General features: G+C 36.5%; 1 protein-coding gene across 1 annotated transcript in view; it reads right to left on the bottom strand.

Moving 5' to 3' along the window:
* NCKAP1 (NCK associated protein 1) overlaps window positions 1-17,254 on the bottom strand; it is a 121,156-nt gene extending 103,902 nt beyond the window's left edge. Inside the window, exon 1 of the mRNA XM_074215555.1 lies at window positions 17,076-17,254. Within this exon, the coding sequence (XP_074071656.1) occupies window positions 17,076-17,183 (108 nt within the window). The 5' untranslated portion in view covers window positions 17,184-17,254. The remainder of the gene's footprint in view (window positions 1-17,075) is intronic.
* Window positions 17,255-26,309: the final 9,055 nt, after the last annotated feature.

Raw genomic sequence — 26,309 nt, 5'->3', positions numbered from 1 at the left:
CCTGGATGAGTCAGTAAAGGTCTCTTTCCTATAGGCTCTGAGAGGGAAAGCTGAGCAAGAACATTCCAGGCATGGGGGGGGGGGGGGGGGGGGGCACGTGTTAGCAAATATGAAGAGCGGGGACATGGAATATTAAGTACAAGTCACCCAGTTTAGATAGTGGTTAGACTGAGAGGGCATAATGTGTAATTAACCTGGAATGATAGTATAGAGTTTCAAATGGCAGGAGACTGTAATTTTATTCTACAGACAAGAAGGAACATCTGATCATAAAAATGAAAATATTCGATAAGTCAGAAATCACTATTACCCATAATAACACAGAAGACTTAACAAAAAGAACATAAGCAATTGTATTTTGTTGTCATTTTTGCTATTCAATCATTGTCAGCTGAATCCAAATCTTTGTGACCCCTTTGAGGGTTTTCTTGGCAGTTACTTGAATGATTTGCCTTTCCAGATCATTTTATAGATGAAGAAACTAAGGCAAAAAAAAAGGTTAAGTGATTTGGCCAGGTCTGAGGTCAGATCTGGACCCAGAAAAACTGAATCTTCCTGACTCCAGGACTGGCATTCTATCCACCACATCCCATAGTTGTCTTAGGTGGTTCTTGGTTCTTGTCCTTCATTATCGAAGAACAAAATGACAATACTAATGCTTGAGACAAATTATGGTATGTCTGGCTGTGGCTGCTCAGATCAATAAGAGTTCAGAATGTTCTACCACAGGTTAGGCAGAAATAGTTCATGTAAACAACTGGGGTGGATACTCTAAACTTATGTATGTCATATATGAACAGTAATTCTTCCTTCCTCATAGAGTGAGTCTTGGGTAATTGTAGAAAGATAGACAAATATTGATGAACTTGACTCACATTGAACAGACTAGGCAAGAACAAAATTTTAACATCAACATAGGAATTTTCTTAAAGTCAGTAGTTTCCTTTTCTTAATCTATAAGCCAATTAAAAAATTCTCAATTTAAACACTTAAAAAAATTAAAGTATTTCCATATACAAATGAAAATTATATTATGAAACTATGAATCTTCATTTCATAACACTTTGTTTCCATTAGAATATTAATATTTTATGTTACCACCACAGAGCTCTTTTCCAATTTCTAAAAAAAAATATCTTTCAGGGTTACTCTGGACTTTTGTATTTGAATTTCAAGTTCCTATTCAACTCTAATTCTTTTCATCAGAATACTTTTACCTGTAGTTCATTAATTAAAGCTCCAATTTTATACTTGTAGGATCATTCCACAACAAATAATCTTGCTTTTAAGTCAATAATTCTCTTTTTACCTAAGGTTGCTAGGAAGATCTGGGTTGAGATCTCACCTCAGACACCTCCGACCTGTGTGATCCTGAGCAAGTCATTTAACCTCTAACTGCCTCAATTTTTACAATTGTAAAATGAGAATGAGAATGATACCCACCTCAAAATGTAGTTGTGAGGAACAAATGAGATAATATCTATATAGCACTTAGCACAGTGTCTGGCAAATAGGAGGTCTGCCTTTGGTTCCTTGGTTCACAAACACCTTTTTTCCTGAATGTTTTTATTTGAAGTAATTTTGGGTACTATATTCCTGAGATTTTTAACCTGGGGGGGGGGGGGGGGCTGCAGGTAGAGTTTATTTTAGGAGATGTGGAATCAGGTCAATCTTTATTTCATTTGATTTTCATTTATGATTTCTTCAAATATAGTATCTTTAATGAGGGATTTTTTAATTTTTAAATTATAGTTTTCAGGAAGTCCAATGATTCTAAAATTGTTTTCAACCTTTATAGTTTATTCTAATATTTCTTGTTCTTTCATGAAGTAATTTATTTTTGCTTGTTCTGTTTTAATTTTCAGAGAGTACAATACTTGAGTAGAGTTTTCTATATTCTCTTCTATTTATTTTCCTTGCAGTTCTTTCATAAGAAAGTTATCTTTTCATTTTTTTCTTTCTTGCTTTATTTCATCTGTGTATTCCTTGTGTTAAAACTGATTTCTTTCTCTTTTTGTCACTGTTGAAAGGTTATGAATTACTTTCTCTTGCTAGCCTGGATTTTGGGGCATTTCCTTAGTAATTTTTTATAATGGTTGATGTTTTGGGTTTACTCATCTCTCCAGATTTCCAGAATTGGAGCTTTGTTCTAGGACCGGGTTCCACACCTTGCTGGGCTTTGAAGTAAAATGATGGAATAGACTTGCTTGGTCTTATTCTTAAGTTCCTATATTGATCTGCCTTTTCACCTCTCCCCCCACTTCATCTTTGAGGTTCAGAGCGATGGATCTTCAGGGCCCTCAAATGCCTCTCAGAGGAGAGTGCCAGGTACCAAAGAGGTACTGTGCCTGGAATGCCCTGATCTTTGCATTACTGTATCATACCAGTCTGACCCTTTGGAGAGCTTCTAAGGTCCCTTCTATGGGTCTCAAAATCACCTTAGCCTCAAAGAGTAGGAGGAATGATGCAGTCTTGCAGGCTGCACATATCTCTTGATGCCATAGGTTTGTTTGCCTTTACTAGGGTTAGCAGTCTTTCTTCCCATTGTACATAGGCTTCTAGCTTACTTTTTTGTGCAATTCTGGGTAAAGTCATTTATTAAGGTTTCTTATTGGATTCCTTGATCAGTATTTGGGCTGGTAAGAATTTCAAGTTTCTGCTGGAGTAGGAATGTAAAAACCAAGCAGTCTACCTCTATTTAGATAATCTTAGAGATAAATCCTTAAAAAGCCTCTCAAGGTGACTTCATGCATGATATTCACATGTGATGTAAAACCAAAATTAGTGCTTCTAAAAATGCTAATTTCACTTACACTGAATGAAATACACTATTCTCAAGGACTATATTCTAAGAAAGTAACATTTCCATTTCAACATTAACGGTCATAATTACATCCTAGCCCAAACCTTCAATTCATATATACTGTAAAACAGCCCTGTTTATAATATTCTGGGGGGGGTGGGGGTGGAAATCAACCCACTCAACTCATTTAAGTTGTTTTTCTCTGTATCATATATCAGAAGTTTTTAATTTTTTGTGTATGTCATGGCTTTCTTTGACAGTTTAATGAAATTTATGGGCCTCTTATAAGTGTTTTTTTAAATGCAGAAATATAAATAGTCATAAAGGAAACCAATTATATTAAAGAAGTTACTTAAATTTTTTAACTTTACAGAACCAAGATTTCTTAAGAACCCCATGCCAAAGAGGTTTTTGTGTGGGAAATACTTTACATGGCTGAGAACAAATGCTGGTGCTAGTACATTATAATATTATCTCAATTAGAAAGGTACAACCTGGCTTTATAACTACCTTACAATAAGAGAATAAGTAGTTAAAAAAAAAAAACTCAGTACTCCAAAATACAGAGCCTAAACTGAAAGAAATCCAATCCCTCCAAAATCTGTATATTACATCCTGTTTCTCTTAATGAGTCCCAACTCACATTTACAAAAGTAAACATTTTTTCTTGGAGGTCTCACTATACCTCAAATTCAACAAGTTTAAAATCAAACTCATTTAAAAAAAAAAAGCTTATTTCACAACTAAAAAATCAGTCTTCCATCAAATTTTCCCTGGTCGATGGTTCCAACATTTTCCTAGTCAAACAAACTCGAAATATTTTCAGAGAAGCTATATTTTAATAAGGAGTCTAAATTAGTTCAAAAAGCAAATGATTTCTTGGTAAGTAATCAAATCCTGTCCACTAAAATTGCTCAATGAACCATTTGTTCTTCCTTTATTTTGTTGACCTTGAGTTCCATATCTTTTCTGAACCCATTGTACATATTGCCCAGATAGTAACCTCTCAATTTGAACTTTTAGCACTTTAGTGTCCTCTATAAATATGAAGTACTGACTTTCTAAAGATAGGGTGCAAATATGAAATGATATTCAAGAAGTTTAGTTTTGGGGGGCTTGTTTTTTTTTTTGGCAAGGCAGTGGGGTTAAGTGGCTTGCCCAAGGCCACACAGCTAGATAATTATTAAATGTCTGAGGCCGGGTTTAAATTCAGGTACTCCTGACTCCAGGGCCGGTGCTCTATCCACTGCACTGTGTCACCTAGTTGCCCCTATTCAAGAAGTTTAAACAAAAACCACAAGGATTGTTTTTATAGAACTTTACAGCTGAATAATATGCTTATTTGGAAACAAAATGCCTAACCTTCGTTTGTTTTGCTTTGTACATGTCAATAAGTACTTCAATTTGTAAGAGCCTGGAAACTTTGAGGAATTTTTCCCCCCATGAATTTTTAAAATGATTAAAATGAAATGAGTTCATCTACTGCTGTACCCAATAAATTGTATTCTGCTTCTGTTTCCCTGAGCTACTCAAGAAAAAAACTCAGGATTAAAAAGAATGCTAGTTTTAGATTCTTCTACTAATAAGTCATGTAACCATGAGCAAATCATTTCACTTATTAAATGGACCTCCATTTCCACTATAAAATGAAGAAGCTGAATCTTGAGTTTTTTCCAGACCTAACATTGTAAGGACAGAATTAGAGTGGTTCCATCTTAACTTCAGTGAAGTATTTAACCTGAGACCCAGGTTTCTCATTTGTAAAATAGGAATACTACTTGCAATATCGCTAGCCAACAAAACAGATTACCTCTTTTGTAAACCTTAAAGAAGTGTAAAAATATTAATTTCACTGCTTACATTTATGACATTTATCAGCTCTCCCTACTGCTAGGCCTAAGACTTAAATAAGTTTGCATCTATATAGTTACTTAAAAATTCTGCAAAATACTTTACAAACACAACCTCACAATAATCCACACAATAATCTTAGAAAGGAGGTACTGTTTTTTAAAACCATCTTAAATATGAGTAAAACTGAGTATCAAAGAATTTAAGCAACTCCCCCCCCCCCCAAAAAAAGTAACTTGCCCAGAGAAATATAAAGGGTCTAAGGTGGGATTTAGACTCAGGTTTTCTATATTCTCCAAATTCAACACTATTCATTATGTTATGCTGTCTTTACCTCTCCAGTCATTTCAAGTACCAGTCAAATGTTATTCACTGTCAATGCATAAATTAAGTATACTTTTATTAACTGCCATTAATTTTTCTCTTTTAAGTCATCTTTAAAGAAAATGATAGTCCTATTGCACTGAAATGGACATACATTTCTGATCAGGAGGATGTATAAGTTTAAAAAGAAACATGGAAAAAAAAATAATTAAAAATTTTAATTAAGTAACAACCACTTAAATGATACATACTTTTTATTACCCACTTCTGCCAAAATGAAACCTTGTTGAATTTTGTGACATTTTTTTCAGAAAGAGATTAAAAAAATATTTCTCATCATTCCTGGGATACATAACATTATAACACTCTGGATTACAGGAAATTTACAGAGTAGGACTTAAACCCTACACTGAAGTTTAAATAGGAAGATTAAAGGAACCAATAAAAAAATCAAAAGAAAAAAATGCATTTTACAGGGAAAGGCCATTCCTTTTCTATAAGATTATGGATTTATGGGATTATAATTATTAAGAGCTTTTTAAGATTTACAAAGCAATGACTGTCCCATTTGACCCTTGCAATAATCACAGGAAAGCTAAGTAGTAGAGGTATTATTTAGTTCCATTTAATAAATGAAGAAACTGAGATTCAGAGGTGTGTCCTACTCATGGATCACCCATCTAATAAATGTAATGAGATTCAAACCCAGTTGTCTTCTAAATACAATATTATTTCTCTTATATTTAGTTGCTTTTTATGGGAATGGACTAATTCAAATTTGAAAAAGTGATCTCCTTTACAGAGGGCGAAAATAAGGCCAGTTTGGCCACAAAACATACTTAGATTGGAATGATACAGGAAAGGAGAAAAGACTTGCTAAGGGCAAAGTTTTAGGATAGTCATTTATCTGTCCAAAAGATTTCTATCATCTACTTACTAATACATGTGTATTCAATAAAAATATTATTAAGAACATTTTATCCAAAGGACAACATAAAATAAATGGAGGCAAAGTGTAACCAAAATGACAATTAAAACAATGTGCCTAGAGAAAATGAGAGTTATTAGGATATCAATCCTCCTTAAGCACAGTTAAGTACCACAAGAAGCTGCTTATATATTTCAGACAGATTATAGTATTTAAATTACAAAATCTGAAATATTCATTTTATATACTGTAAACCTTGCTTACAGAGGCAATATGATGCACTTACAAAGCTTGGAGATGATGATTAACAAATGGAAGAAAGGCAACATAGAACAGTGGTGAAAGTCAACCTCAGAGACAGCAAAACCTGCCTCTCAATCTATTGTATGACCAGCACTAGAAATGTGACTCTAGGTAAGTCATTTAACTTCTCCATTGCCATAAAAATTCTCTAAAACTAATCAGGAGAGTGATTGTCAAATGGTTTTGATAAAGAAAAGTTTCCAAATGAAAGTTCTCTACACCAAGAAATCACATGCAATCCACACCCTCTCCCAAAAGATCCACAAATATAAGCAGTTAAACTAAAATAAAAAGAAAACTCATCTGAATTACACAATTTTTAAAAATAAATGTAACTTTTTTCCAATCATATGCTGAAAAATTTTTAAAAACTTACAAACCAACTCATTATAATAACACATATGATTAAAGTTTTTTTTAAATGATGACTTTCTTGCAATTTTATGCAGAATAATTTAAAAAATAAAAAAGTGTTACTGAGGACAGGTACACCTCAATCTACTATTAATAATACTAGCATTTTTATAGTACTTTAAAGTTTGCAAAGAGTTTAATATTGTCTCACTTTACCCTTAAAACAAACCTGGGAGATAAGTACTATTATTATTTTTCCCATTTTACAGATGAAGAAATTGAGAGACAGACAATAGAGTTGACAAGGGTCATAAAGGAGGCACCTGAAGTCAAACTTGAACTTGAGTCTTTTTGACTCTCACTGTGATAACTAGAACTTTACAAGTTTGAATGTGGCATAACTCAATAAGCAAAGTCTTCCCACTAACATTATATCCTGATGACTCATGTTGTTAAGTTGTCTTTCGGGGGCAGCTAGGTGGCGCAGTGGATAAAGCGCTGGCCCTGAGTTCAAATCGGACCTCAGGCACTTAATAATTACTTAACTGTGTGACCTTGGGCAAGTCACTTAAGCCCATTGCCTTGCAAAAACCAAAAAAAAAAAGATGCCTTTCGGTACCTTAAATTTACTAAGTCATTCAACTGGTTAAGTTTCTAAGTTTGGATCTTCATTAATAGTTTGGAGAGGCTCGCCATCAGAACAAGAACCAAATGTTTTGGTCTCAATGACTTTCATTAAATATAGCACAGATTGATTTGCAACTTCTCAGAATCATAGACCCATTATATATTTGAAATAAAGTCTAGAACTAAATAATAAAGCATCAGTATTTTTTTCTTTTCCTTAAATAGAATCTGCATTTTTCTACAGGTTCAAGATAATGACTTTGCTTTATATTCATTTCTCTAAGTTATTTTTTTTAAAGTAAAGACATAACATTAATTTTCTTTGGTACTGCTTGGTCCTATTCTTTAAAAATTGTGTAGGTTTTTAAAGCACAATAATACTCAGAAAAACTACACTAAAAGTTAAAAAAAGGAAACAATAATTTAAGGAAAACAGATTTTCAAGAACTGAATAAATTTAAAAATATTTTTAAATTATCTTACTAGTTTTCATTTTATCAAATTCTCACGAATAAACAGAAGATTCTACTATTAATTCTTGCTCTTGTCCATTGAAATGTAATAAATAGACTCTATTCAGACACTTCACAAATCACTAAGAAAAAAAATCAGTAGTAAATAGGAAAACTATGCTAACCAAAATTGCTGGATACTCCTTTGAATTTGTTCATCCAGCTAAAAAAGTTCTAATTCATTTTCCTTTGTTATCGACAGTACAGAGAATTCTGTAAAATAGAAATTTTACTCTGATCTTAATAGGTTGAAAATAATTAAAATGTTTTTTGAGAAATTGACATCAGATTCCTCTTCAAAACCTGCTTCAGAAATGTACTAACCTCTATGACCCTGGCAACTGATTTAATCTTTCTATGTCTCACTTTCTTCATCTGTAGAATGAGGACTTGGATTTGAAGTAGTCTAAACTCCCTTCCATTTGGAAACTTATGATCCTTTAAATAGTAAAGCACCAGAAACCAATTTTGAAAAGAAAGTTCAACTATACACCAGATTTACTCATAAGAGAGACGTGGAACCTAGTGGTTACTTTACTTTAAACCCTGCTACTGGGAAGGCTTGATGCTAATAGATGACTTGAATTTGGGAGTTTTGTTCTACATGGACTAAAATAATTGAGGTGTTTGTATTTAAGTCTGGCACCAATAAGGTGAGCTCTGGGGAATAGTTGACTTCCAAACTATCTAAGAAGGGGAAAACCTATCACAGGTCAGAAATGGAGCAAGTAAAAGCTCTCCACCCCCCCACACCCCCCCATCAGTAGTAGATAAGGCCCTAGTAGCTGCTTTCCCATCCTGTTGAGATATGGAGACCTAGTCTCTAAAAAAAAAAAAGAGTGAAAGCAGAGAAAAAAAAATCCCAAGTATTTTAAAAGAAAAAGGTAGGCATATTGATATCTACGTTAAACATTTCAATAAAACTGAATTTGAGAAAGCTTAGCCTTCCCTAGTTCTACTATCATCAATAATGGCCATTCTAGGAAAGAGTATTCATTTACCCCTAAAAATATCTGCTAGAATTGTATTTACTGTGATTTCTATCAAAGCAGCAAAAAAAGGAGGGAAGTGGAAGTGCATATTTAATTAGATTTAGGTAATGCAAATACTGAAAATTATCTCTCAGTAAACCCAACAAAATGTACTCATTTTTTGATATCCTTGTGTTTTTTGGATAACTTAAAGTTTAGAAAGTGGTTTCCTATTATTCTGCTTTTTAAAGATTCAGAAAAGACAAGCATATTATCTTCTCTATTTCTATAAATTAAACCACATTTCATGATTAACTTCCTCTATGCTAATATTACTTCACAGTTAATTAGAAAAACAATATACAAAATATCAAACTAATCATAATTTTAAACAGTGAGATTACACATGCTCATTGTAGTATAAATGTTGCTCCAGGTTCTTTAAAACTGTGCTAGTAGAGAATAAGCTCTGGGAGGTTTTACCCCATGCTGGAAAGGTTTCAAGAACAGTAGCCCTGGCAACTATCAGATTCTGTTTACTTTCTGAGGACCAGTCTACCCTAAGCACTGAAGGGTTTATCACCAGTAGATTGGCCACTTAGTAATGAATCCTTTGGTCATGGTGACTCATGAAACAAAGAAAAATACAAAATGGCCCTCAAGCTCCCCTTTTAATTCTGCTCTGATGGTGCCAGACTGGCAGAAAAGGACTAAGTGAAGGTTCTAATAATCATGCAAATTTTAAGCCAAGTATTATGTTATACTAGCAAAAATTAATGCTTCTAAACAGGAATTTCTCACATAGTGATCAAAATTCTAAGAGAATTAACTCATATTAATTTTGATCCACTTGCTATATAAATAAAACTAGACCTCAAATGGAAGCTGAAAATAAATGCAATTTCTTTGTCAAAACAAAGGACTGGCAAAAAACAGTTAAGTAGGTTGGCCAAGGCCACACAGCTAGGTAATTATTAAGTGTCTGAGGCCGGATTTGAACTTAGGTACTCCTGATTCCAGGACCAGTGGTCTATCCACTGCACCATCTAGCCACCCCAGTTTTATCATTTCTTCAAAGAAAACAAGAAACATGATTTCATGGCATACATGATCATATAAAATTGCTGTGTTCATGATAAGCATTTGCAAAATGACTGCCATAATAACTTGTTTATAAGAAATTATCTCACATACATGATGAGAAAATAAAGAAATTTTACTTTAGTACAAATGCAAAGTTTTAATGCAAAGACAGACATCAAAAAGGGTGACAAAAAGCATGTTAGCTCAAAAAAGTCAGAGAATTGAAGATAGAAGGTAACTTCAGAAGGAATGGTATCAGTAGCTACCAAAAGGCATGATAGACATTAGCACTCGAGCTAAGTCTTAAAGAAGGCAGGGATTATGAGATTCAAAGTTTGGGAAGCAGAGCATTCCAGGAATGGGAAAGAGCCAATGCAAGAATACAAAGTTAAAAGATGGAATGTGTCATGTGCAAGGAACAGCAAGTAGACCCATATGGTTGAATTTTAAACTATGTAGAAGTTGGAAGAACGTAATTAGATTTGCAAGGTAGGACAGTGGCAAGTTGTGATGTAAGTGTTAAGTTCAAATGTCAAACTAGGGTGTTTATATTTGATCTTAGAGGAACTAGAGAGATACTGGAGTTTAGTAAGAAGATGTCATGGTACTTTAGGAAAGTTATTTAGCAGCTATGTGTAGGATAGGTTCAATGAAGCAAGGTTTGAAATAAGGAAATCTATTGGGAGTCTTTTGTAATAGCCCAAATAATAAAAGCCTAAACTAATATGGTGGCTGTGTGAGTGGAAGCAGGAAGAATGTAGTGAGAAATGTTATAAAGAAATTACAAGAATTAATAACTGACAAGATGAGTCAAGAATGACATCAGCTTTGCAAATCTGGGTGACTCTTGAAGGACTCTAATTCAGACTACTATATGCAACTGAATGGACAACTCACAGAAATGGTGCATAAGTATACTGAGTTTGGTGAAACCCTAAGAATAAATAATAAAATGAAAAGGAGGCAAGTAGCTATAGTATTTGAGAAATTTTGTGATATTTTTAATAGCCTCAAGCATTAATGTGAAACAAAGGTCCATCTTTTAGATATCAATATTCTTCTTGCAAAGCAGTATAGCTAGTTATTAAATTCTTGAAGGCCAGTGACAAAGAACTAAGGATATGAATCACTTAGAGAACAATGGAAAGTGTGAAGAATGTACTGCAATGAAGAATAATAATGGTACAGGATAGTCATATAAGGACATTATTAAAGAAATGTATGATCAGAAAAAGTTAATTTTATACACATACACGTACACACATACAAACACAATAAGAACAAAGAATAACTAAAGACTAGACTGTAGTCAATGTTAACCACTAAATGTCAGAGAATCTAGAAATAGGCCCTCAGCACAACAGGTGCAGTGGAATCATTTACAGGTGGACATGGAAACATTCCTCAGAATAATAAGAAATAACTGATGGTGATCAGCAAAATTCAGTAAATCAGAAAATATTAAATGCCTACAATATGTCAGACAACTAGGCACTGGAGGATACAAATCAAAAAGGAGTAAGAGTAACAGTCTCTATCTGAACAGACAGATAATAAATACACATTTAAGAGATACAAGGTGGGGGGGGTAGAGATAGGAAAGTCCTGGCAGCTGGGCCTTGAAGAATATTTGAGATCATACTAAGTACAGGGGATAGGCAGTACTCCTAGGCAATGGAGAGTCAATTCCCCAAAAAAGAAAAAGATTAAAATTCATGTTTAAAGAACAGGTCTGTTTCTTGCAATGTAGAGAGTGCATAAGGGTAAATAATATATAATAAATTTTGAAATAATAGGGTAGTGACAGGTTAGGAAAGGCATAAATGTTGGGAGTTTAAATCAGATCCTAAAAGTTATAGTCACAAGTGTTAAGTAAGGAGCAGCTAGGTGGCGCAGTGGATAGAGCACTGGGCCTGGAGTCAGGAGTACCTGAGTTCAAATCCGGCCTCAGACACTTAATGATTACCTAGCTGTGTGGCCTTGGGCAAGCCACTTAACCCCATTGCCTTGCAAAAGCTTTAAAAAAAAAGTGTAAATAAGAATATCATGACCAGATCTGTCCCTTTGGAAAATTACTTTGCTATCTGTGTACACTGGATGGGAACAGGGAAGACAAAGAAAGTGATCAAATAGGGATGTTGCAATAGTTTAGGGGGAGAGATAATGACAGCCTAAATTAGAATGGAAGTTATACGAGTAGATGGACAATGGATGTATGAGGCAACATAGAAATAAGATGGAAAATTGAGTATGGCAAGTCAAAGTAATTTTTGACACTCCATTGTGAATGGCAATATTGTAAGCATGATCAACAACTGAAAAATTTAGCTTCTCTGATCAAGACAACAATCCAAGACAGTTCTAAAATATCCATGATAAAAAATGCTATCCACTCCCAAAAAGTTTACAAACTAAACTAAGTGTAGATTGAAGCTTACTTTATTATTCTTGTTTGCGTGTACTTTTTCTTTTGTAACATGGCAAATATAGAATGACTTCACATATTTAATTGATATATTGCTTGCCTTCTCAATGGATGGGGAGGGGCAGGAGGGAGAGAATTTAGAATTCAAAGTTTTTAAAACTGAATGTTAAAAAATTTTACATGTACTTAGGAAAATTTAACAAAATAAAAAATATATATATTTTTTGCAAGGCCAATGGGGTTAAGTGGCTTGCCCAAGGCCACACAGCTAGGTAATCATTAAGTGTCTGAGGCCGGATTTGAACCCAGGTACTCCTGACTCCAGGGCTGGTGCTTTATCAGCTATGCCACCTAGCCGCCCCAAAATAAAATATATTTAAAAAAGAATTATTCACTATTCTGCATCATCACTACTCTTCCTCTTTAAACTGGTCACCTAATATAAACAGAAAAAATACTCATATTTGTAAAAGTTTTTTTAATTAGTTATAAATTTGTTTAACAATATTTGTTAAAGGAAATAATATATTTAAGGTTTCAAATTTATCAAATTCTCAAGCAAATATTCTACCTGTGCATAGAACTTTTACCAATAGTGAAAAGGTAGGCACATTCAAGGCAAAAGCAATGCAGATTTAATAAGTCTTTCTGCTGAGACACACTATATATCCTCTACATATATCTTCATTCATTTCTCTCAACCCTCTCCTCTAACCAAAAAAAAAAAAAAAAAAAAAAAAAGTAGAAAGAAGAATAAGGTCTGGTTTCTATTCCTTTATATTATTTCTGCACAAACTCATCTTCTTTCTACACTAAATGAGAAATGAAAAATTCTATTTTATTTTGAAACTTTTTTTTTCAAGGGAAGCACAGTGTGCAAAAAATGGACAAAATTATTACTTTTTTGACAGATTAGAATTAAGATATTAGAAAAAATGGCAAATGATAAACATTTTTCTCATAGTTAAATAAATTTAGTTAAAAGAGTTCTCAAAAACATCAATTGTTGAGTTTTTTCCTTTGCTGAAACAACAAATGAACTCTTAAGGAAAAATATGTAGCTGTTTAGTTAAACGAGCCTTCTTAAGCACTAGAAGTAAAATAATCACAGATAAAAATGGCATAGTAAACGAGGAAAGAAAATAAAGTTATGAGCCTGGGAATTTAAAAAAATATATATTTTTAACTGGTTTGGAGAGTTTACTGAATTTCTTAAGAGACAAAGCCCTAGAACAAACAGGCATGATTTCAACCCTTTCTCCAGGCACCAACAGTTAGTTGCTTTAAACTAGATAAACTTAAGGTGGACAAGTGGTGCAGTGGATAGAGCACCGGCCCTGGAGTCAGGAATACCTGCGTTCAAATCCCGCCTCAGACACTTAATGATTACCTAGCTGTGTGGCCTCGGGCAAGACACTTAACCCTATTTGCCTCGGGGAAAAAACCTAAGAAACAAACAAACAAAAAAAAAAACCCTTGATAAACTCTTAAAAAACATAACAACTGTCTTTTTGTTAAAAATCATTTAAATTTATAAATTTAAATTTTATTTGTAATATTTAAAGTGTTTCTAGATATAGTAGAGGCAGTAAGATAATAGATATAAAATTGGCTATTAAGACTTGAGTTCAAATTACCTCCTAAGTAACTTTTCAATGCTCTAGGAAACTTTCTAAGACTAAATTGTAGAAAGGAGATGGCCTACTTTCATAGAAATTTCCTCATCTGAGAGTTTTCTACAATAATAAAATGATGATCCACTTTCTAGTTTTTCCTCCTTCACATACCTATCTCATTCGATCCTCTATGATATGAAGAAAGCAGAACAGGTTATTTTCATCATTTTATAGATGAGAAAACATGGTTGGCAATGAGAAACCATGCCAGTTACATTCTATAAGCCTCATTTTAACCTTAAGAATGAAATGAGATGAGAATAGATTTGAGAGCAAAGGGCCTTACAAAAAACTATTTCCTCTTAACATATGAAAGAATTACTTAGAAAGTTAAATCATATTTTTCCTGTTTTATAAATGCTATTTTTGTGTGTATGCTTCCTTCTGGTTTCCTTATATTTAATATTGAAATAATACATGATTTCTTTAGAGTAGCTTCATTCCTTCCACCAAAACAAACTGCAATTCTTATCTGCCTTAATTAGTTGTAGAGGCTAAAAAATATTCAACAGCCACCGGCCATCTCTCTGGTATTAGGCTTCATCAACTTTAGCTAAGTTAATTATCAGATAACCAGACATACAGTCACCACAATGATAGCCTGTATATGATAGGAAGTAGGACTTGCCAGAGCTTACATGCTACTAGAATAGTTTTTCCAAGTGCTATGGGTCACTTTTCCATACCAAGAAGCACATTACAACTTTAGTGAAAGAGCGTTCTCACGTTTCAAAATGATGAAATTTTCTTTAGAAATCAAATTTAATTCATCATTAATGTAAACAGATACTATTATTCTAATTTAATAGTTGAAAATATTTAAGGTGCAACATTATTAAATCTACTTCTCAGTTCAAGATATCAAATTTATCAATAATTAAGATTGTAATAGTAATCTATTTGCAATATATATATATATTACGAATTTTGTTTGACAATATAAGCTGTGAGACCAAAAAATTCAAATAAATGGTGAGCAAATGATTTTCTTCTTACTTTGGAAGGATTTTTTTTTTTTTACATTTCAATCATTTCCTGACAGAAAATTGTAAACAATTCTATGGACTAAAAGTCTAAAATTTCATGATATATTGGTATTCACATAATGTTATTAATTAATGATAGCAAACCAACATGCAATGACTGCAAAGCAAAAATTTTGAACAAAAGATAATGAAATAAAGCAAATAAAAATATATTTTTATTTCCTTTTGTAATTAAAATACATAATGAAATCATCAAATTTTTAGATCTTATATGTTCTAAATCTTAGCATGTGTTTCTCAACACAAAATGGAATAGTACTTGTCAGCTAAATGTTATAAAATTTGTACTGCAACAGACACTTAAAATATTCATAATTTACTAATAGTTAATGAAAGTCAGAAAATGTTACAAAGTCTGAGTTTATAATGTAAAAATGCTTATAGAACACTAAGAATTTCTATTAGTCAAATCACTTTTAATGCTAGTTACTCTTACTTCCTCTTTTAGAAACCATCAAGACCATTTCCTTTAACCACAATACCACAAGTCTAGTATATTCTAGTAACCAATACCCAAGTTTCTTAAGAACACCTGAAAGATTCCACAGTAAATTCAGTTCAATATAGAGTGAACACGATATACTTTAACATTAAATTATTTATAATAAATTAGCATCTTTATCTTGGAGAACTATTCTAGTAACAAATTTTAATAAAAGTCATGAACAACGCTTTACTGCAGTTTACTCATACTCAAAGGAATTCTTAACTTTTTCTGAATGATATATCTTTTTAGCTGTCAGTGGAAACCTCTGGATCACTTATCAGAATGTTTTAGGTAGGATTATAAAATTAACTATTTCAATTGAAAGATTTAATTTTCTCAATTAAGTTCACACACTTGAAATCTACTGATGCACCCATAACACTACCTCTGGTAAAGACCCCTTGATCCTTCAGATTTCACAAGGTCAGTCAACTCATACACACGTTGAAGAATGCTATTAGACACATGTGGACATTTCAAAAGAAGCAATTCTTAGCAAAACACTGTTTTAAGCCCTTTAAATGAAATGAATTATAGAAACAGCTTTTAAATTAAAATTTAAAAAGTTAAAATATTTATCTTATTAATTCTTGAAAAAACAAGTCTCGCTTAGCATTTAAAATGAATAATTCTGAGGCAAACGGTAATAAAAGTCTGAAATCAAGTATTCAAATATTAGGGGCTGAAATAGTCGATCCCCAAATTAGTTCTTTAATCTATCTAAATGGCAAACTTGACTTGTTTCCAAAAAAGATGCAATTATTTTGGTTTGTGTCTCTTGGAATATAAGTATAAAACAAACATAAAATAATACCTGGAGCGTTAAAACTGTCTTTTATTAAAACTACAGGCCAACTTCCCTTCCCTAGACTTTTTTGATGACCTCAAAGTAAGCAGGCAGCTACGCAAAACGTTTTATCAGAGAATGTTTAGTAGTACCAGTGGGTAACACTGTTGCAGATTTAGTCTGAGACATTAGTGAACTTTCAAAGAGGGGCCTTTAAAAACAAATACGCATGAACCTAGAGTTCTCTAAATGTGCATTAAGTTAGAGGGGAAAGGAAGGCGGCAGAAGCAAGGCTAAGGTTGTTATTCCAGTTCTAATGAGTCACAACTCCTCAGTATCAGGAGAAAATTAGTTCCACCCTCACTTCTCTCCCTCCTCCCCACCTTCAAAAATGAAACCTTACTAAGATGTTAACACCCTCTCAAAAAGCCAGGGCTTGGCAGCCTGGGAAGCTGGCAGAGGGAGAGGGGGTGAGGGTCACCCGCTGGGCCATTTCCTTTTCCCCAGATGCCAGGGAGGACTGGGGGGGGGGCTGCGGCCGCGGATGCAGGAGGTCCCCGATGCTGCCCCGCATCCCCGCCCAGCTCCCGCCCGGGCCCGGCCACCCCGCCCCCACCGCAGCCCGGGGAAGCGCGGCAGCTGGGGGGGAGGGGCCGGGCCCGGCTCCCCCCCCCCCCCGGGCCGGCGCAGACATGGCTCCCGATGGCTTCCTTTCCCGGGCGGCCGGGCTCCGCGCTTAGGCCGCGCCGGGGCCCAGCCCGGGCTGGGGGGGGGAGGGGACGGGCTCGCCCTCCCTCGGACGCGTCCCCCGGGCCGCCCCTCCCCCCGCCCGGCCCGGCCCTCCCCGGGCGGCGGCGGCCGCCGCCCACAGCGGCCGCGGGGCCCCGGCGGTCCGTACCTTCTTGATGTTGTAGAGGCGGGTGAGCATGCCGATGCCGCGGTCGTTGAGGATGGTGAGCTTCTCCGCCAGCTTCTGCTGACTGGGCTGCAGCACCGCGCGCGACATGGTGGTGCCGCCGCCGACCCCGCTCCCCAGGCAGCGGCCCGCGGCCTGCGCGCTCCCTCCCTCGCTCCGTGTCCGCCCGGGCGCCGGCTCTCCGCTTCCTCCCTTCCCCGCCCGCCCTCGACCTCCGCCTCAGGACAGCGCGCCCATGGCCCGCCCGCCCCAGCCCCGCCGGCCGGAGAGCTCGGGAGCCGGTGCCGGTGCCGCCGCCGCCGCCGCCGCCTCAGGGCGCCTTCCGCCGGCAGGTCCCCCGGCTCCCGCTGCCAGCCCGCCTACCTTCCTGTCCGCCCGTCCTTCCGTCCCCACCCCCGGCTCTCCCCACCCCCGGCTCGGGGCCGCCGTTCCCGGTCCCTCCGCTAGGCGTGGCGGCGGCGGCGGCGGCTCCGCGGCTCCCGGCCGGCCCCCAACGCGGCGGCCGCTCTCCACCCCCGCCCCCAGGCGCGCACCCGGGTCACCTGATCCGCCTCCCCAGCGCCCCTGGGCGGCCGGAGGAGGAACTGCCGCCCTCGGCCCTCCCTGGTCCGCTGGCGGCGGGGCCCGGCCGCCTCCCCGCCCGCTTCTGCCCGCGGGCGGCCGCGGGGTCCAGTGCGCTTTCCTCCGCGTCGCTGCTCTCCCGCCCCCTCTCTTGCGCTCCCCCAGAGTGGCAAAGCTTGGCAAAGCTCGGCCCCTCTGCCGCCCGCCGCGTGCCGCTCGGGCAGAAGCCCGGGGGGCGGGAGATCGTCCCCGAACGCCGCTTCCCGGGGAGCGGGCCGGTGCCTCCCGGCCCTGCCCCCACCAGCACTGCCGCTGCCCCGGCTCGCGGCGGAGGGCACTCCTGCCCTCACCCGCGAGACCCCACCTCTGCAGCCCGGCACCCCCCCACCGACTGACGTGGGCCGGGATCGGCAAGCTGCACCCCAGGCCCCCATCGCCGTGCCGAGCCCCTCTTCTAAAACATGATGATTCGGGGGTTGGGGGGTCCTCAACTTTGATCCCCTCCGTTAGGACCATTTCAGCTCAGCCGTTCTAGGAGCTGCTCCCTCCGGTCAAGAACCTAAGATTCCGGCTCCAAGACCGAGGAGTAAGCAAGCTGGGAAAGTGGAGGGAGGGGCTGGCATGCCAGCCCTGCCAAGCCATCCACCCTTCGTGTTTTTAGGCTTATAGCCCTTCTGTTGTTTTAGCTCCAATTAAATTTGTCTTAATTGTCCAGGCCTTTCAACAAAATGCACTTTTAACAAATACAGCAATGAAGATATTTCTAGGTTGATTAGAGCACCCGGGAAGATAGATGCTTCATTCCTTCCACGCTTATAATTTTTTAGAGACGAGGCAATCCACTCACAAGTCTTCAATTTATTGAAATCAATACCCATGAGTTGCCATGGCTAGAAAATTTCATCGCTTTGTCGCCAAATGTTAGAAAGAAATGTGTTTCTCCACACAACTGAAGTTCAGATAGCAAGCATGCCTTTAAGAGTTTGGAGGAACTTGGTCTTTACTGGTATGAACTTTAAAAAATCCAAAGAAAACTCCAAACTAAGAGAAATTGGAATAGGATTTTAGTGGATGTGGAAGAAAGAGAATTCTATTTAAGTAGCAGGTTTCCCATTTTTTTTTTTGCCTGTAAGGCAAACATACTCATTTGTCCCCATTTGAATCATCATTTTACTTTCCCATATTATACTAGGTTTTCTAAATTTTCCAATAGTTCAATTTGGATGAAATATGAAAAGAAAAATGAGCCATCAGTATTTCAAACTGAATGTGAAAAAAAGCAGAACTGATCTTTGCCTTCAATACCATCTTTCCTTCAAATTCCCCTAATTTTTTTTTGGGGGGGGGAGACACTTTCTTATGACACACATTAATAGCCCTACAAGAGAAGTCTGAAATATTATGGTATCAAAAGATAGACTGTTGATATTAAATAATACTATACAGATATTTTATGCATTTCTGAATTTCTAAAAATTGCTATGTCATCTGATGGTCTTCCTCAACTTCCTCAAAACTCCCCAAAATTCCTATTTAATTTCTTATACTGTTCTTCAATATGTGAAAACCTCAATGGACAAAGTCAAGTTTTGGAAGGGCTAACAATTTACCTAAAATCTTCTTTTGATTATGACAGTTGATTCCTCTACTTCAGCTTCTCCCTATTAGATCATGCATTTCAAATTAGAAGGGATCTTAGAGATCTTGTAATCCAAAGCATTAATTTTAAAGAAGAAGGAAACCAAGACCTGAAGAAATTAAATGATTTGCCCATGGTAATAGAATATAAGAAACTGACAAAGCCAGAATTCAAGCCCAGGGCCTCAGTCCAGATACTACATGTGTTCTTCTACATTCTGCTGCCCGTCATTGCCTCTAGGGCAAAAGACAAACTTCTCGATCAGTTATATTAGATTCTGTTTTTATTGTTCCTGTAAAATATAAACTCCTTTAAGGCAAAGATTGTTTTTTTAGTTTTTTTCTTTGTATCTCAATGATTTTAACCATGGAAAGAGAATGTAAGAAATGGTCTGTTTGACATTATTTGAAAATCATGGGAAAGATTGCCCCGTCCCCAAACATTACCCCAATATTTCTGGAACTGTGTCAAAAAGTCTGTCTTTACAGACATATTCTTTTGGGTTGAAGTTTTGCATCTTCAAGAGTCTTATTAAAATGTGTCATCCAGATCAGACAGGCCTCTAACCTGTGGGTGATTAGAGCCAAACAGAGCAGGCTAGAGAGGAGAGAATCAGGAATGAAACAGAAGTTTAATTTCAAAGTGAGGGAAACAACTTGCAATCAAGAAGACAAATGTAATGGGAGTCGCCCCTAATGGGGGGAACCCACTTTAAAGTGAGTAAACTTTGATTTATATACTTATGGTTAGAGAAGCAAACAGTATAGTGTAGCAAGAGTAGTGAGGCACAACAGCAACAGTGAGGCAAGGTTGTCTAGTGACAAAAAGTCTTTTCAAAGCAAGGTTTCATTTCTAGGCCTGTTGGTGCTTGCCAGAGCTCAGGAACTATCAATTCCAGAAAGTGAGCACAAAGGATTGTTGTTATGCCAAGCTCAAGACACAGCTTGCTTTGCTGGGCCTTAGCTCTGGAAAACAGGGTATCTCCAAAAAGTATCTTGACAAATGCACATACTCTTGGTGAAGTAACATTAAATAGTTATCAATCAACACACTGTGGGGATTAGTTTATTAGATTGTTTTCTATCCTGACAGTCAAAATGGAATGGAACAAAATACAATTTTGATAAGGAGGGAAAGTTTAGAGCATAAGGAACCTCCTAGAGATTGTGGATATGACAAGGGGTATTGTTGTTGTCCTTCAGAAATGAAGAAGACCATGACAGCAAATATATGATGGCTTATTATGTTTATTATAAGTAGAATGTTGTAGAGGGAGAGATTCTGAGCAGTAAAGAAACACAGAGGGCACAAGGGAAAGGTGACAAAAAAAGAAGTTACTGAAGGGAAAGTTGGGAAAGGACCATGAATTTCCCATACTTTAAAATTTTGCTTAGGGCCAATACATCTGAGCCAACCAAAAGAGAACTGTCATTTTCTATTTTTTTTTAAGAGTCCTATCACACAAAGGAAAGGACCAAAAAAAGAAGAAGACAGATTTGAATACAGTAGTTTAATCTTCATTAAAAAAAAAACATTGATAGAGAACTGACATTCCCAAATAGATTCATGCTGTTGTAGCTTCTTATTTCAGTTCAGAGACTCAGACAGAGATCATAGGATCAAGGATGGCAGAGTTGGAAGCTCAGGCTCAGCAATCATCTAATCTAATCCATTTATATTAAGAAAAAGAAATAGATGCAGAGAAATTAACTGACTTGCCTAAGGTCACACAAAGAGTGTCAGAGGTGAAATTTAAACTCAAGACATAATTTCAGAGAGAATAGTCTTATTACTTTTGTTGTTATTATTATTATACCTATTTTGGATATATAGAGGGATCTTCTACTAGAATATAAGATATTATAGCTACATGAAATATTGGAAGTTCTTGTATTTGTTTATATTTTTCCCTCAATAATGTCATTAAAATACAAGCGTTTGAGACTTACCCACATGTATAATGCAAAGTCCACTGTTGGTACTGAACTAATAATATATTTTATCATGCAGCCATGATTACAAGATAATTTTAACAATTGTATGTCCTTTTATATTTCCTTTGGTTCATGATTATTTGATATCATACTATGTGAATTGGTTTATAAAGTTTTTATGAAAAGCTGCTTATGTTGTGAAGATTCGGCTGAATGTTTGTATGTAATAGTTTTCTGGAGGAAAAAGTCCACAAAAGAACACTTAAACCCTTAGGAAATACTTAGGAAACTAATTTTCTTTTCAAGAGTATTATACAATCCCTAGTTTCCCTTTCCATATAGTATGAATATTCCTGACAGCTCCTGTGGTGTTAAAGATTTTAAAATATCTCACTTCAGTTAAAAGAGCTCTGTTAATGTGTCCCAGGAATATATAGAGATAATTAAAATTATTATATGTCTTTAGAGAAAATGTGGGAAACAGATGATAACTCCATATTTACAATAGTCTTGGCAAGAGTTATGTGACTTGAATATCTTATGTTTGGAATGTGACTTTTTTTAATTTTTTTTTTGTTAGGACCTGTAATTTCATTGGCATCAGGAACTACCAGTAAGGAAACTTCTTCTAACAATGAATGAATGAATGAATGAATGAATGAATGAATGAATGAGTACTGTGCTAAGTACTAGAGATGATATAGAAAGTTAAGATAGTCTTTGCTCTCAAAGAGCTTATGTTCCAGAAAGAACCTTTAGAGGTGGTTTCAGCTGCAAATCAGCTAGGAAGGTCCTTGGGAAAGCATAGCAAATCAGATGATAATGCTTCTTCTTTAATGCCATTCCCACCTTATGAAACCCTATCCACTTCTTATGTTGAACTTTTGACAAAACCAAAGAATTTGCTATTGAGAATTGGTTTTGGCTTCTCAGCAAGCAAAGAGTTACCACATCTGCAGAAGCAGTGGCCAGTTCACATCTATTTAAGAATTACTTCTAAATAATGAACATGGGAACTGGGCTGGAAAAAAAGGCTCTTCTCAAGGCCTCAGAACAGAATAAGTACTTTTTTCTAAGGCATATATATGTAAAGAGACAGGACTTAAAACTAATCTTTCAGCTTTGGAAGCAGGGTCCCTTTCCACTACACCAGACCATCCCAATTGGTTATTAGAACAATTATTATGAAAAATACTGCCCTTTTCATATGAGGATATTTTATCTGTTGAAAGGGTTAGAGAAAGCAGCACCTTAGATAAAAAAAAATATTGAGGGTTTAGAATGAAAACAACTCAACTGCAAATGACTGATTGAAGAGATGATTATAGGCATTGTTTCCCATCAGCTAATTAGAGTATGACTAGTTTCATGACTTTGTAGTGTATTGTTGGACTTTAAAATTCTAATCTGTCCTCTTCCTATATTTCCAGTTTGCTTATCTTTTACTATTATCCATAAATTCTACAATCCAGCTATACTGTCTCCTTTTTGACCATCACAATCTATTTCTGACTCTAAGACTTTTCACTATTTGTTCCCCCAAACAAGAGCTGCTAACTACCACTTCTTAGTTTTTTTAGCAGCCTTCAAAAATCAGCTCAAATCCAATCTTTTTTAGGAGATTTTACACAGGACCTCTTTCAGCTAATATCTTCCCCTCTGAGATTACAACCTATCTATTTTGTAATTATCTTTTTTTAGTACCTATTTATGTTTCATCTCCCCATTAGAATATGGGCTCTCTGAGGTCAAGGACTACACACACACACACACACACACACACACACACACACACAGAGATTTATTTGTAGCCCCAATGCTTATCATATGGCAGAGAGATTTATTTGTAGCCCCAATGCTTATCATATGGCAGAGATTTATTTGTAGCCCCAATGCTTATCATATGGCATATAGTGAACACAATAAATGATGGTTGACTGACTAAATAACAAATTCTTCATTAAAGAACTGTTTGAGGACTATGCAACTATTGTATAATAACTACTATGTTTGTCAGAAATACAGACATTGTATTGTGACATTGAGACAAATGATCAGGAGATTCTAATTTGAGGCATTAGACACCAGATCAGATCATAAACTATTTGAGAAACACATTGAAAAGACATAGAGAAAGTGACAAAAGAGAAGTTGTTGCATCAGAAAAAGAACACAGAAGCTGCTAGAACTGAGAAAGTGACCAATAGGTACTAGTATTGAAACTCAGAACTGATATTTGGAAGAGCTGATAAGTGTATAGGAGGAATCCTCTGTTGTAGGTAAAGGTCTGGTTTGGGAGTGGGGAAGGCTATCATCTACATTTTGAGAATATATGCCTCAAAGATTTGCCTACTTTGTCCTTTACTTTGTAGACCTCAGGTTTAAAGGAAACTGATTTTCATTAAAAGAATGTAAATCTACTTCAGTGTCTAATCAAGAAAGATCTGGAAAGCCCTACAAGGCCTAGGCTTAAGGTTGCTCTTAATCAAAAGAGCTCAGTACCACTTCAATGACCTGACAATAGCAAAGAAATTATTTTTTCTAACAGGATTGTGGAATGGTCATGATCAGCAGGAACAGCTGACTGCTCCATTAAAGAGACAAAAGAGCTCCTAGCTTGGAGTCCAGCATCATGAGTCTGCTCAACACAAGAATTTCCCTGTCCTGTCTCACTGCCAAATTTCTACAACTTGTATATGCTCTCCTCCCACACACACTGCGTACATTGATATGAAAATGTGACCCAAGTTTATGGGCAGACTATCATGTTTTGATTATTCTTACTTTTGCCTTTTCATTTAGTAAATAGAATTCATGTTTCAGAGTTAATAATATTATAACTTATTTATGTAAATGAAAATCTCATTGATAAGAAGCTCAGGAATTACATTGCAAAAACATATATTTCCCAAATATCAGCAGGGAGAGTGAGTTGTAACTGAATAGCCAATCCTCAAGGAACCAAATGACCTTTCTGGCTGGGTCAAGTAAAATAGTCCCATACCAGGAAGAGAGAACCTGGTGAGAGTTGGGAACGAGGGTGGGGGGAAATGGAGAAGGGGTCTGGGAAGTATCAGTACTATGCCTTTTTTGTTTACTATACTTATAAGAGTCTCCCATTTTTAAGAAAATAGTATATGAAAATCCAGCTTTTAAAACTTACTGTGAGGGGCAGCTAGGTGGCGCAGTGGATAGAGCACCAGCCCTGGAGTACCTGAGTTCAAATCCAGTCTCAGACACTTAATAATTACCTAGTTGTGTGGCCTTGGGCAAGCCACTTAACCCCATTGCCTAGTAAAAACTTTAAGAAAAACCCAACATTTTATTGTGTCAGGTACCTTGCTAAATTATGGGCATACAAAGAAAGGTCAAAAAAGAAGTTTCTGTTCTTTGTAATTAACTATCTTTAGAAAAGAATTTAACTTAGGATTCCCTTAAAAAAGAGCCAATCAATCAATTATATGCAGATTTTTTTATAAATACATTTATGAATGAAGCTAGACATTTAGTCCAATACTTCAAAGATCTGCAATTTCATATGTGGATATTCTCTTATTGCAATGCTTCAATAACTTTTAACCTAGTAGATGGTGTGAGAATGTTCTGACCAAAAAAATCTGAGGACTTGTGATGAATCTCCTTAAACTTAGCTAGGTTACCCAACAATACCACTACAGGGTCTATACTCTGAAGAGATGATGAAAAAAGGGTAAAAACATTACATGTACAAAAATATTTATAGCAGCCCTGTTTGTGGTGGCAAAGAATTGGAAATCAAGTAAATGTCCTTCAATTGGGGAATGGCTTAGCAAACTATGGTATATGTATGTCATGGAACACTATTGTTCTATTAGAAACCAGGAAGGACAGGATTTCAGGGAAACCTGGAGGGATTTGCATGAACTGATGCTGAGTGAGATGAGCAGAACCAGAAAAACACTGTACATCCTAACAGCAACATGGGAGTGATGTTCAACCTTGAAGGACTTGCTCATTCCATCAGTGCAATAATCAGGAACAATATTGGGCTGTCTGCAAAGGAGAGTGCCATCTGTATACAGATAAGGAGCTGTGGAATTTGAACAAAGTACAAGGACTATTCCCTTTAATTTGGGGGGAAAAAAAAACCAGATATCTTATTGTCTGATCTTGTTACCTCTGAGACTTCTCTTCTTTAAGGATATGATTTCTCTCTCATCACACCCAATTTGGATCAAGGTACAACATGGAAACAAAGTAAAGACTGACAGAGTGCTTTCCGTGGGGGGGAGGGGGTGCGGGGGGGGGAAGCAAGATGGGGGGAAAAATTGTAAAACTCAATATCTTTAATAAAAATAAATTAAAAAAACTTAGCTAGGTTAATGCTTACCAAAGACAGCCATCTATCTCACTACCATATTCAAAGACTTTCCAGTTTAAGAACTACCAAGGTTTGTGCTTTCCTAACAGCTTGAGCGAATCCAAATTCACCTCTATGGAAGGATGAGATATCAGAATAAAGATTTTAGTGAAGAATATCCATATTATAATAATGAAATCACCTATAGATTTAATCTTAAAGCAATTATGTAAATTTCCAGGTTATTTTTATGTTAATCCCAAACTGTTTTATGTTATTACCTAAGCATGTTAAAGAAATCTCTCTTAAAGTGTGGAGTGAAGAATAACAGACCCCTATTTATTATCACCTTGGTTAAGTCTGTGTGTTCATCAAAGTCAAATTCTAGTTTTTAAGATCCTTATAAATCAATGGAGTTTTCAAACTCTAACATTAGTCATCAAAAAGATCACTTGTTCATATGGAATGGGAGTGGAAAATGGAAAATAGGAAGTTACAGCAATAGTATATATTTATATTCTTATTTCAGTACAATGTATGGAACTGTTCATGTCTGTGGGCTGCTCATATATAATATTTGATCTCATTTTACAACTTTGTGGTTGCATTTTGAGTGCTTCAGAGATCTTTTTTCCTTAGATATTTTTTCTTGTAATTGGGTCATAGTGTCACTAAAGTGCTAAATTATCCAAATTGCAAAATGTGTTTGTAATCTGAGATTTAGCTTATAATTGTGAATTTTC

This window comes from Macrotis lagotis, chromosome 1 (assembly GCF_037893015.1).
Source record: "Macrotis lagotis isolate mMagLag1 chromosome 1, bilby.v1.9.chrom.fasta, whole genome shotgun sequence".
In the NCBI taxonomy this organism is placed as follows: Eukaryota; Metazoa; Chordata; class Mammalia; order Peramelemorphia; family Peramelidae; genus Macrotis; species Macrotis lagotis.
This window is presented reverse-complemented; position numbering and strand designations above follow the sequence as displayed.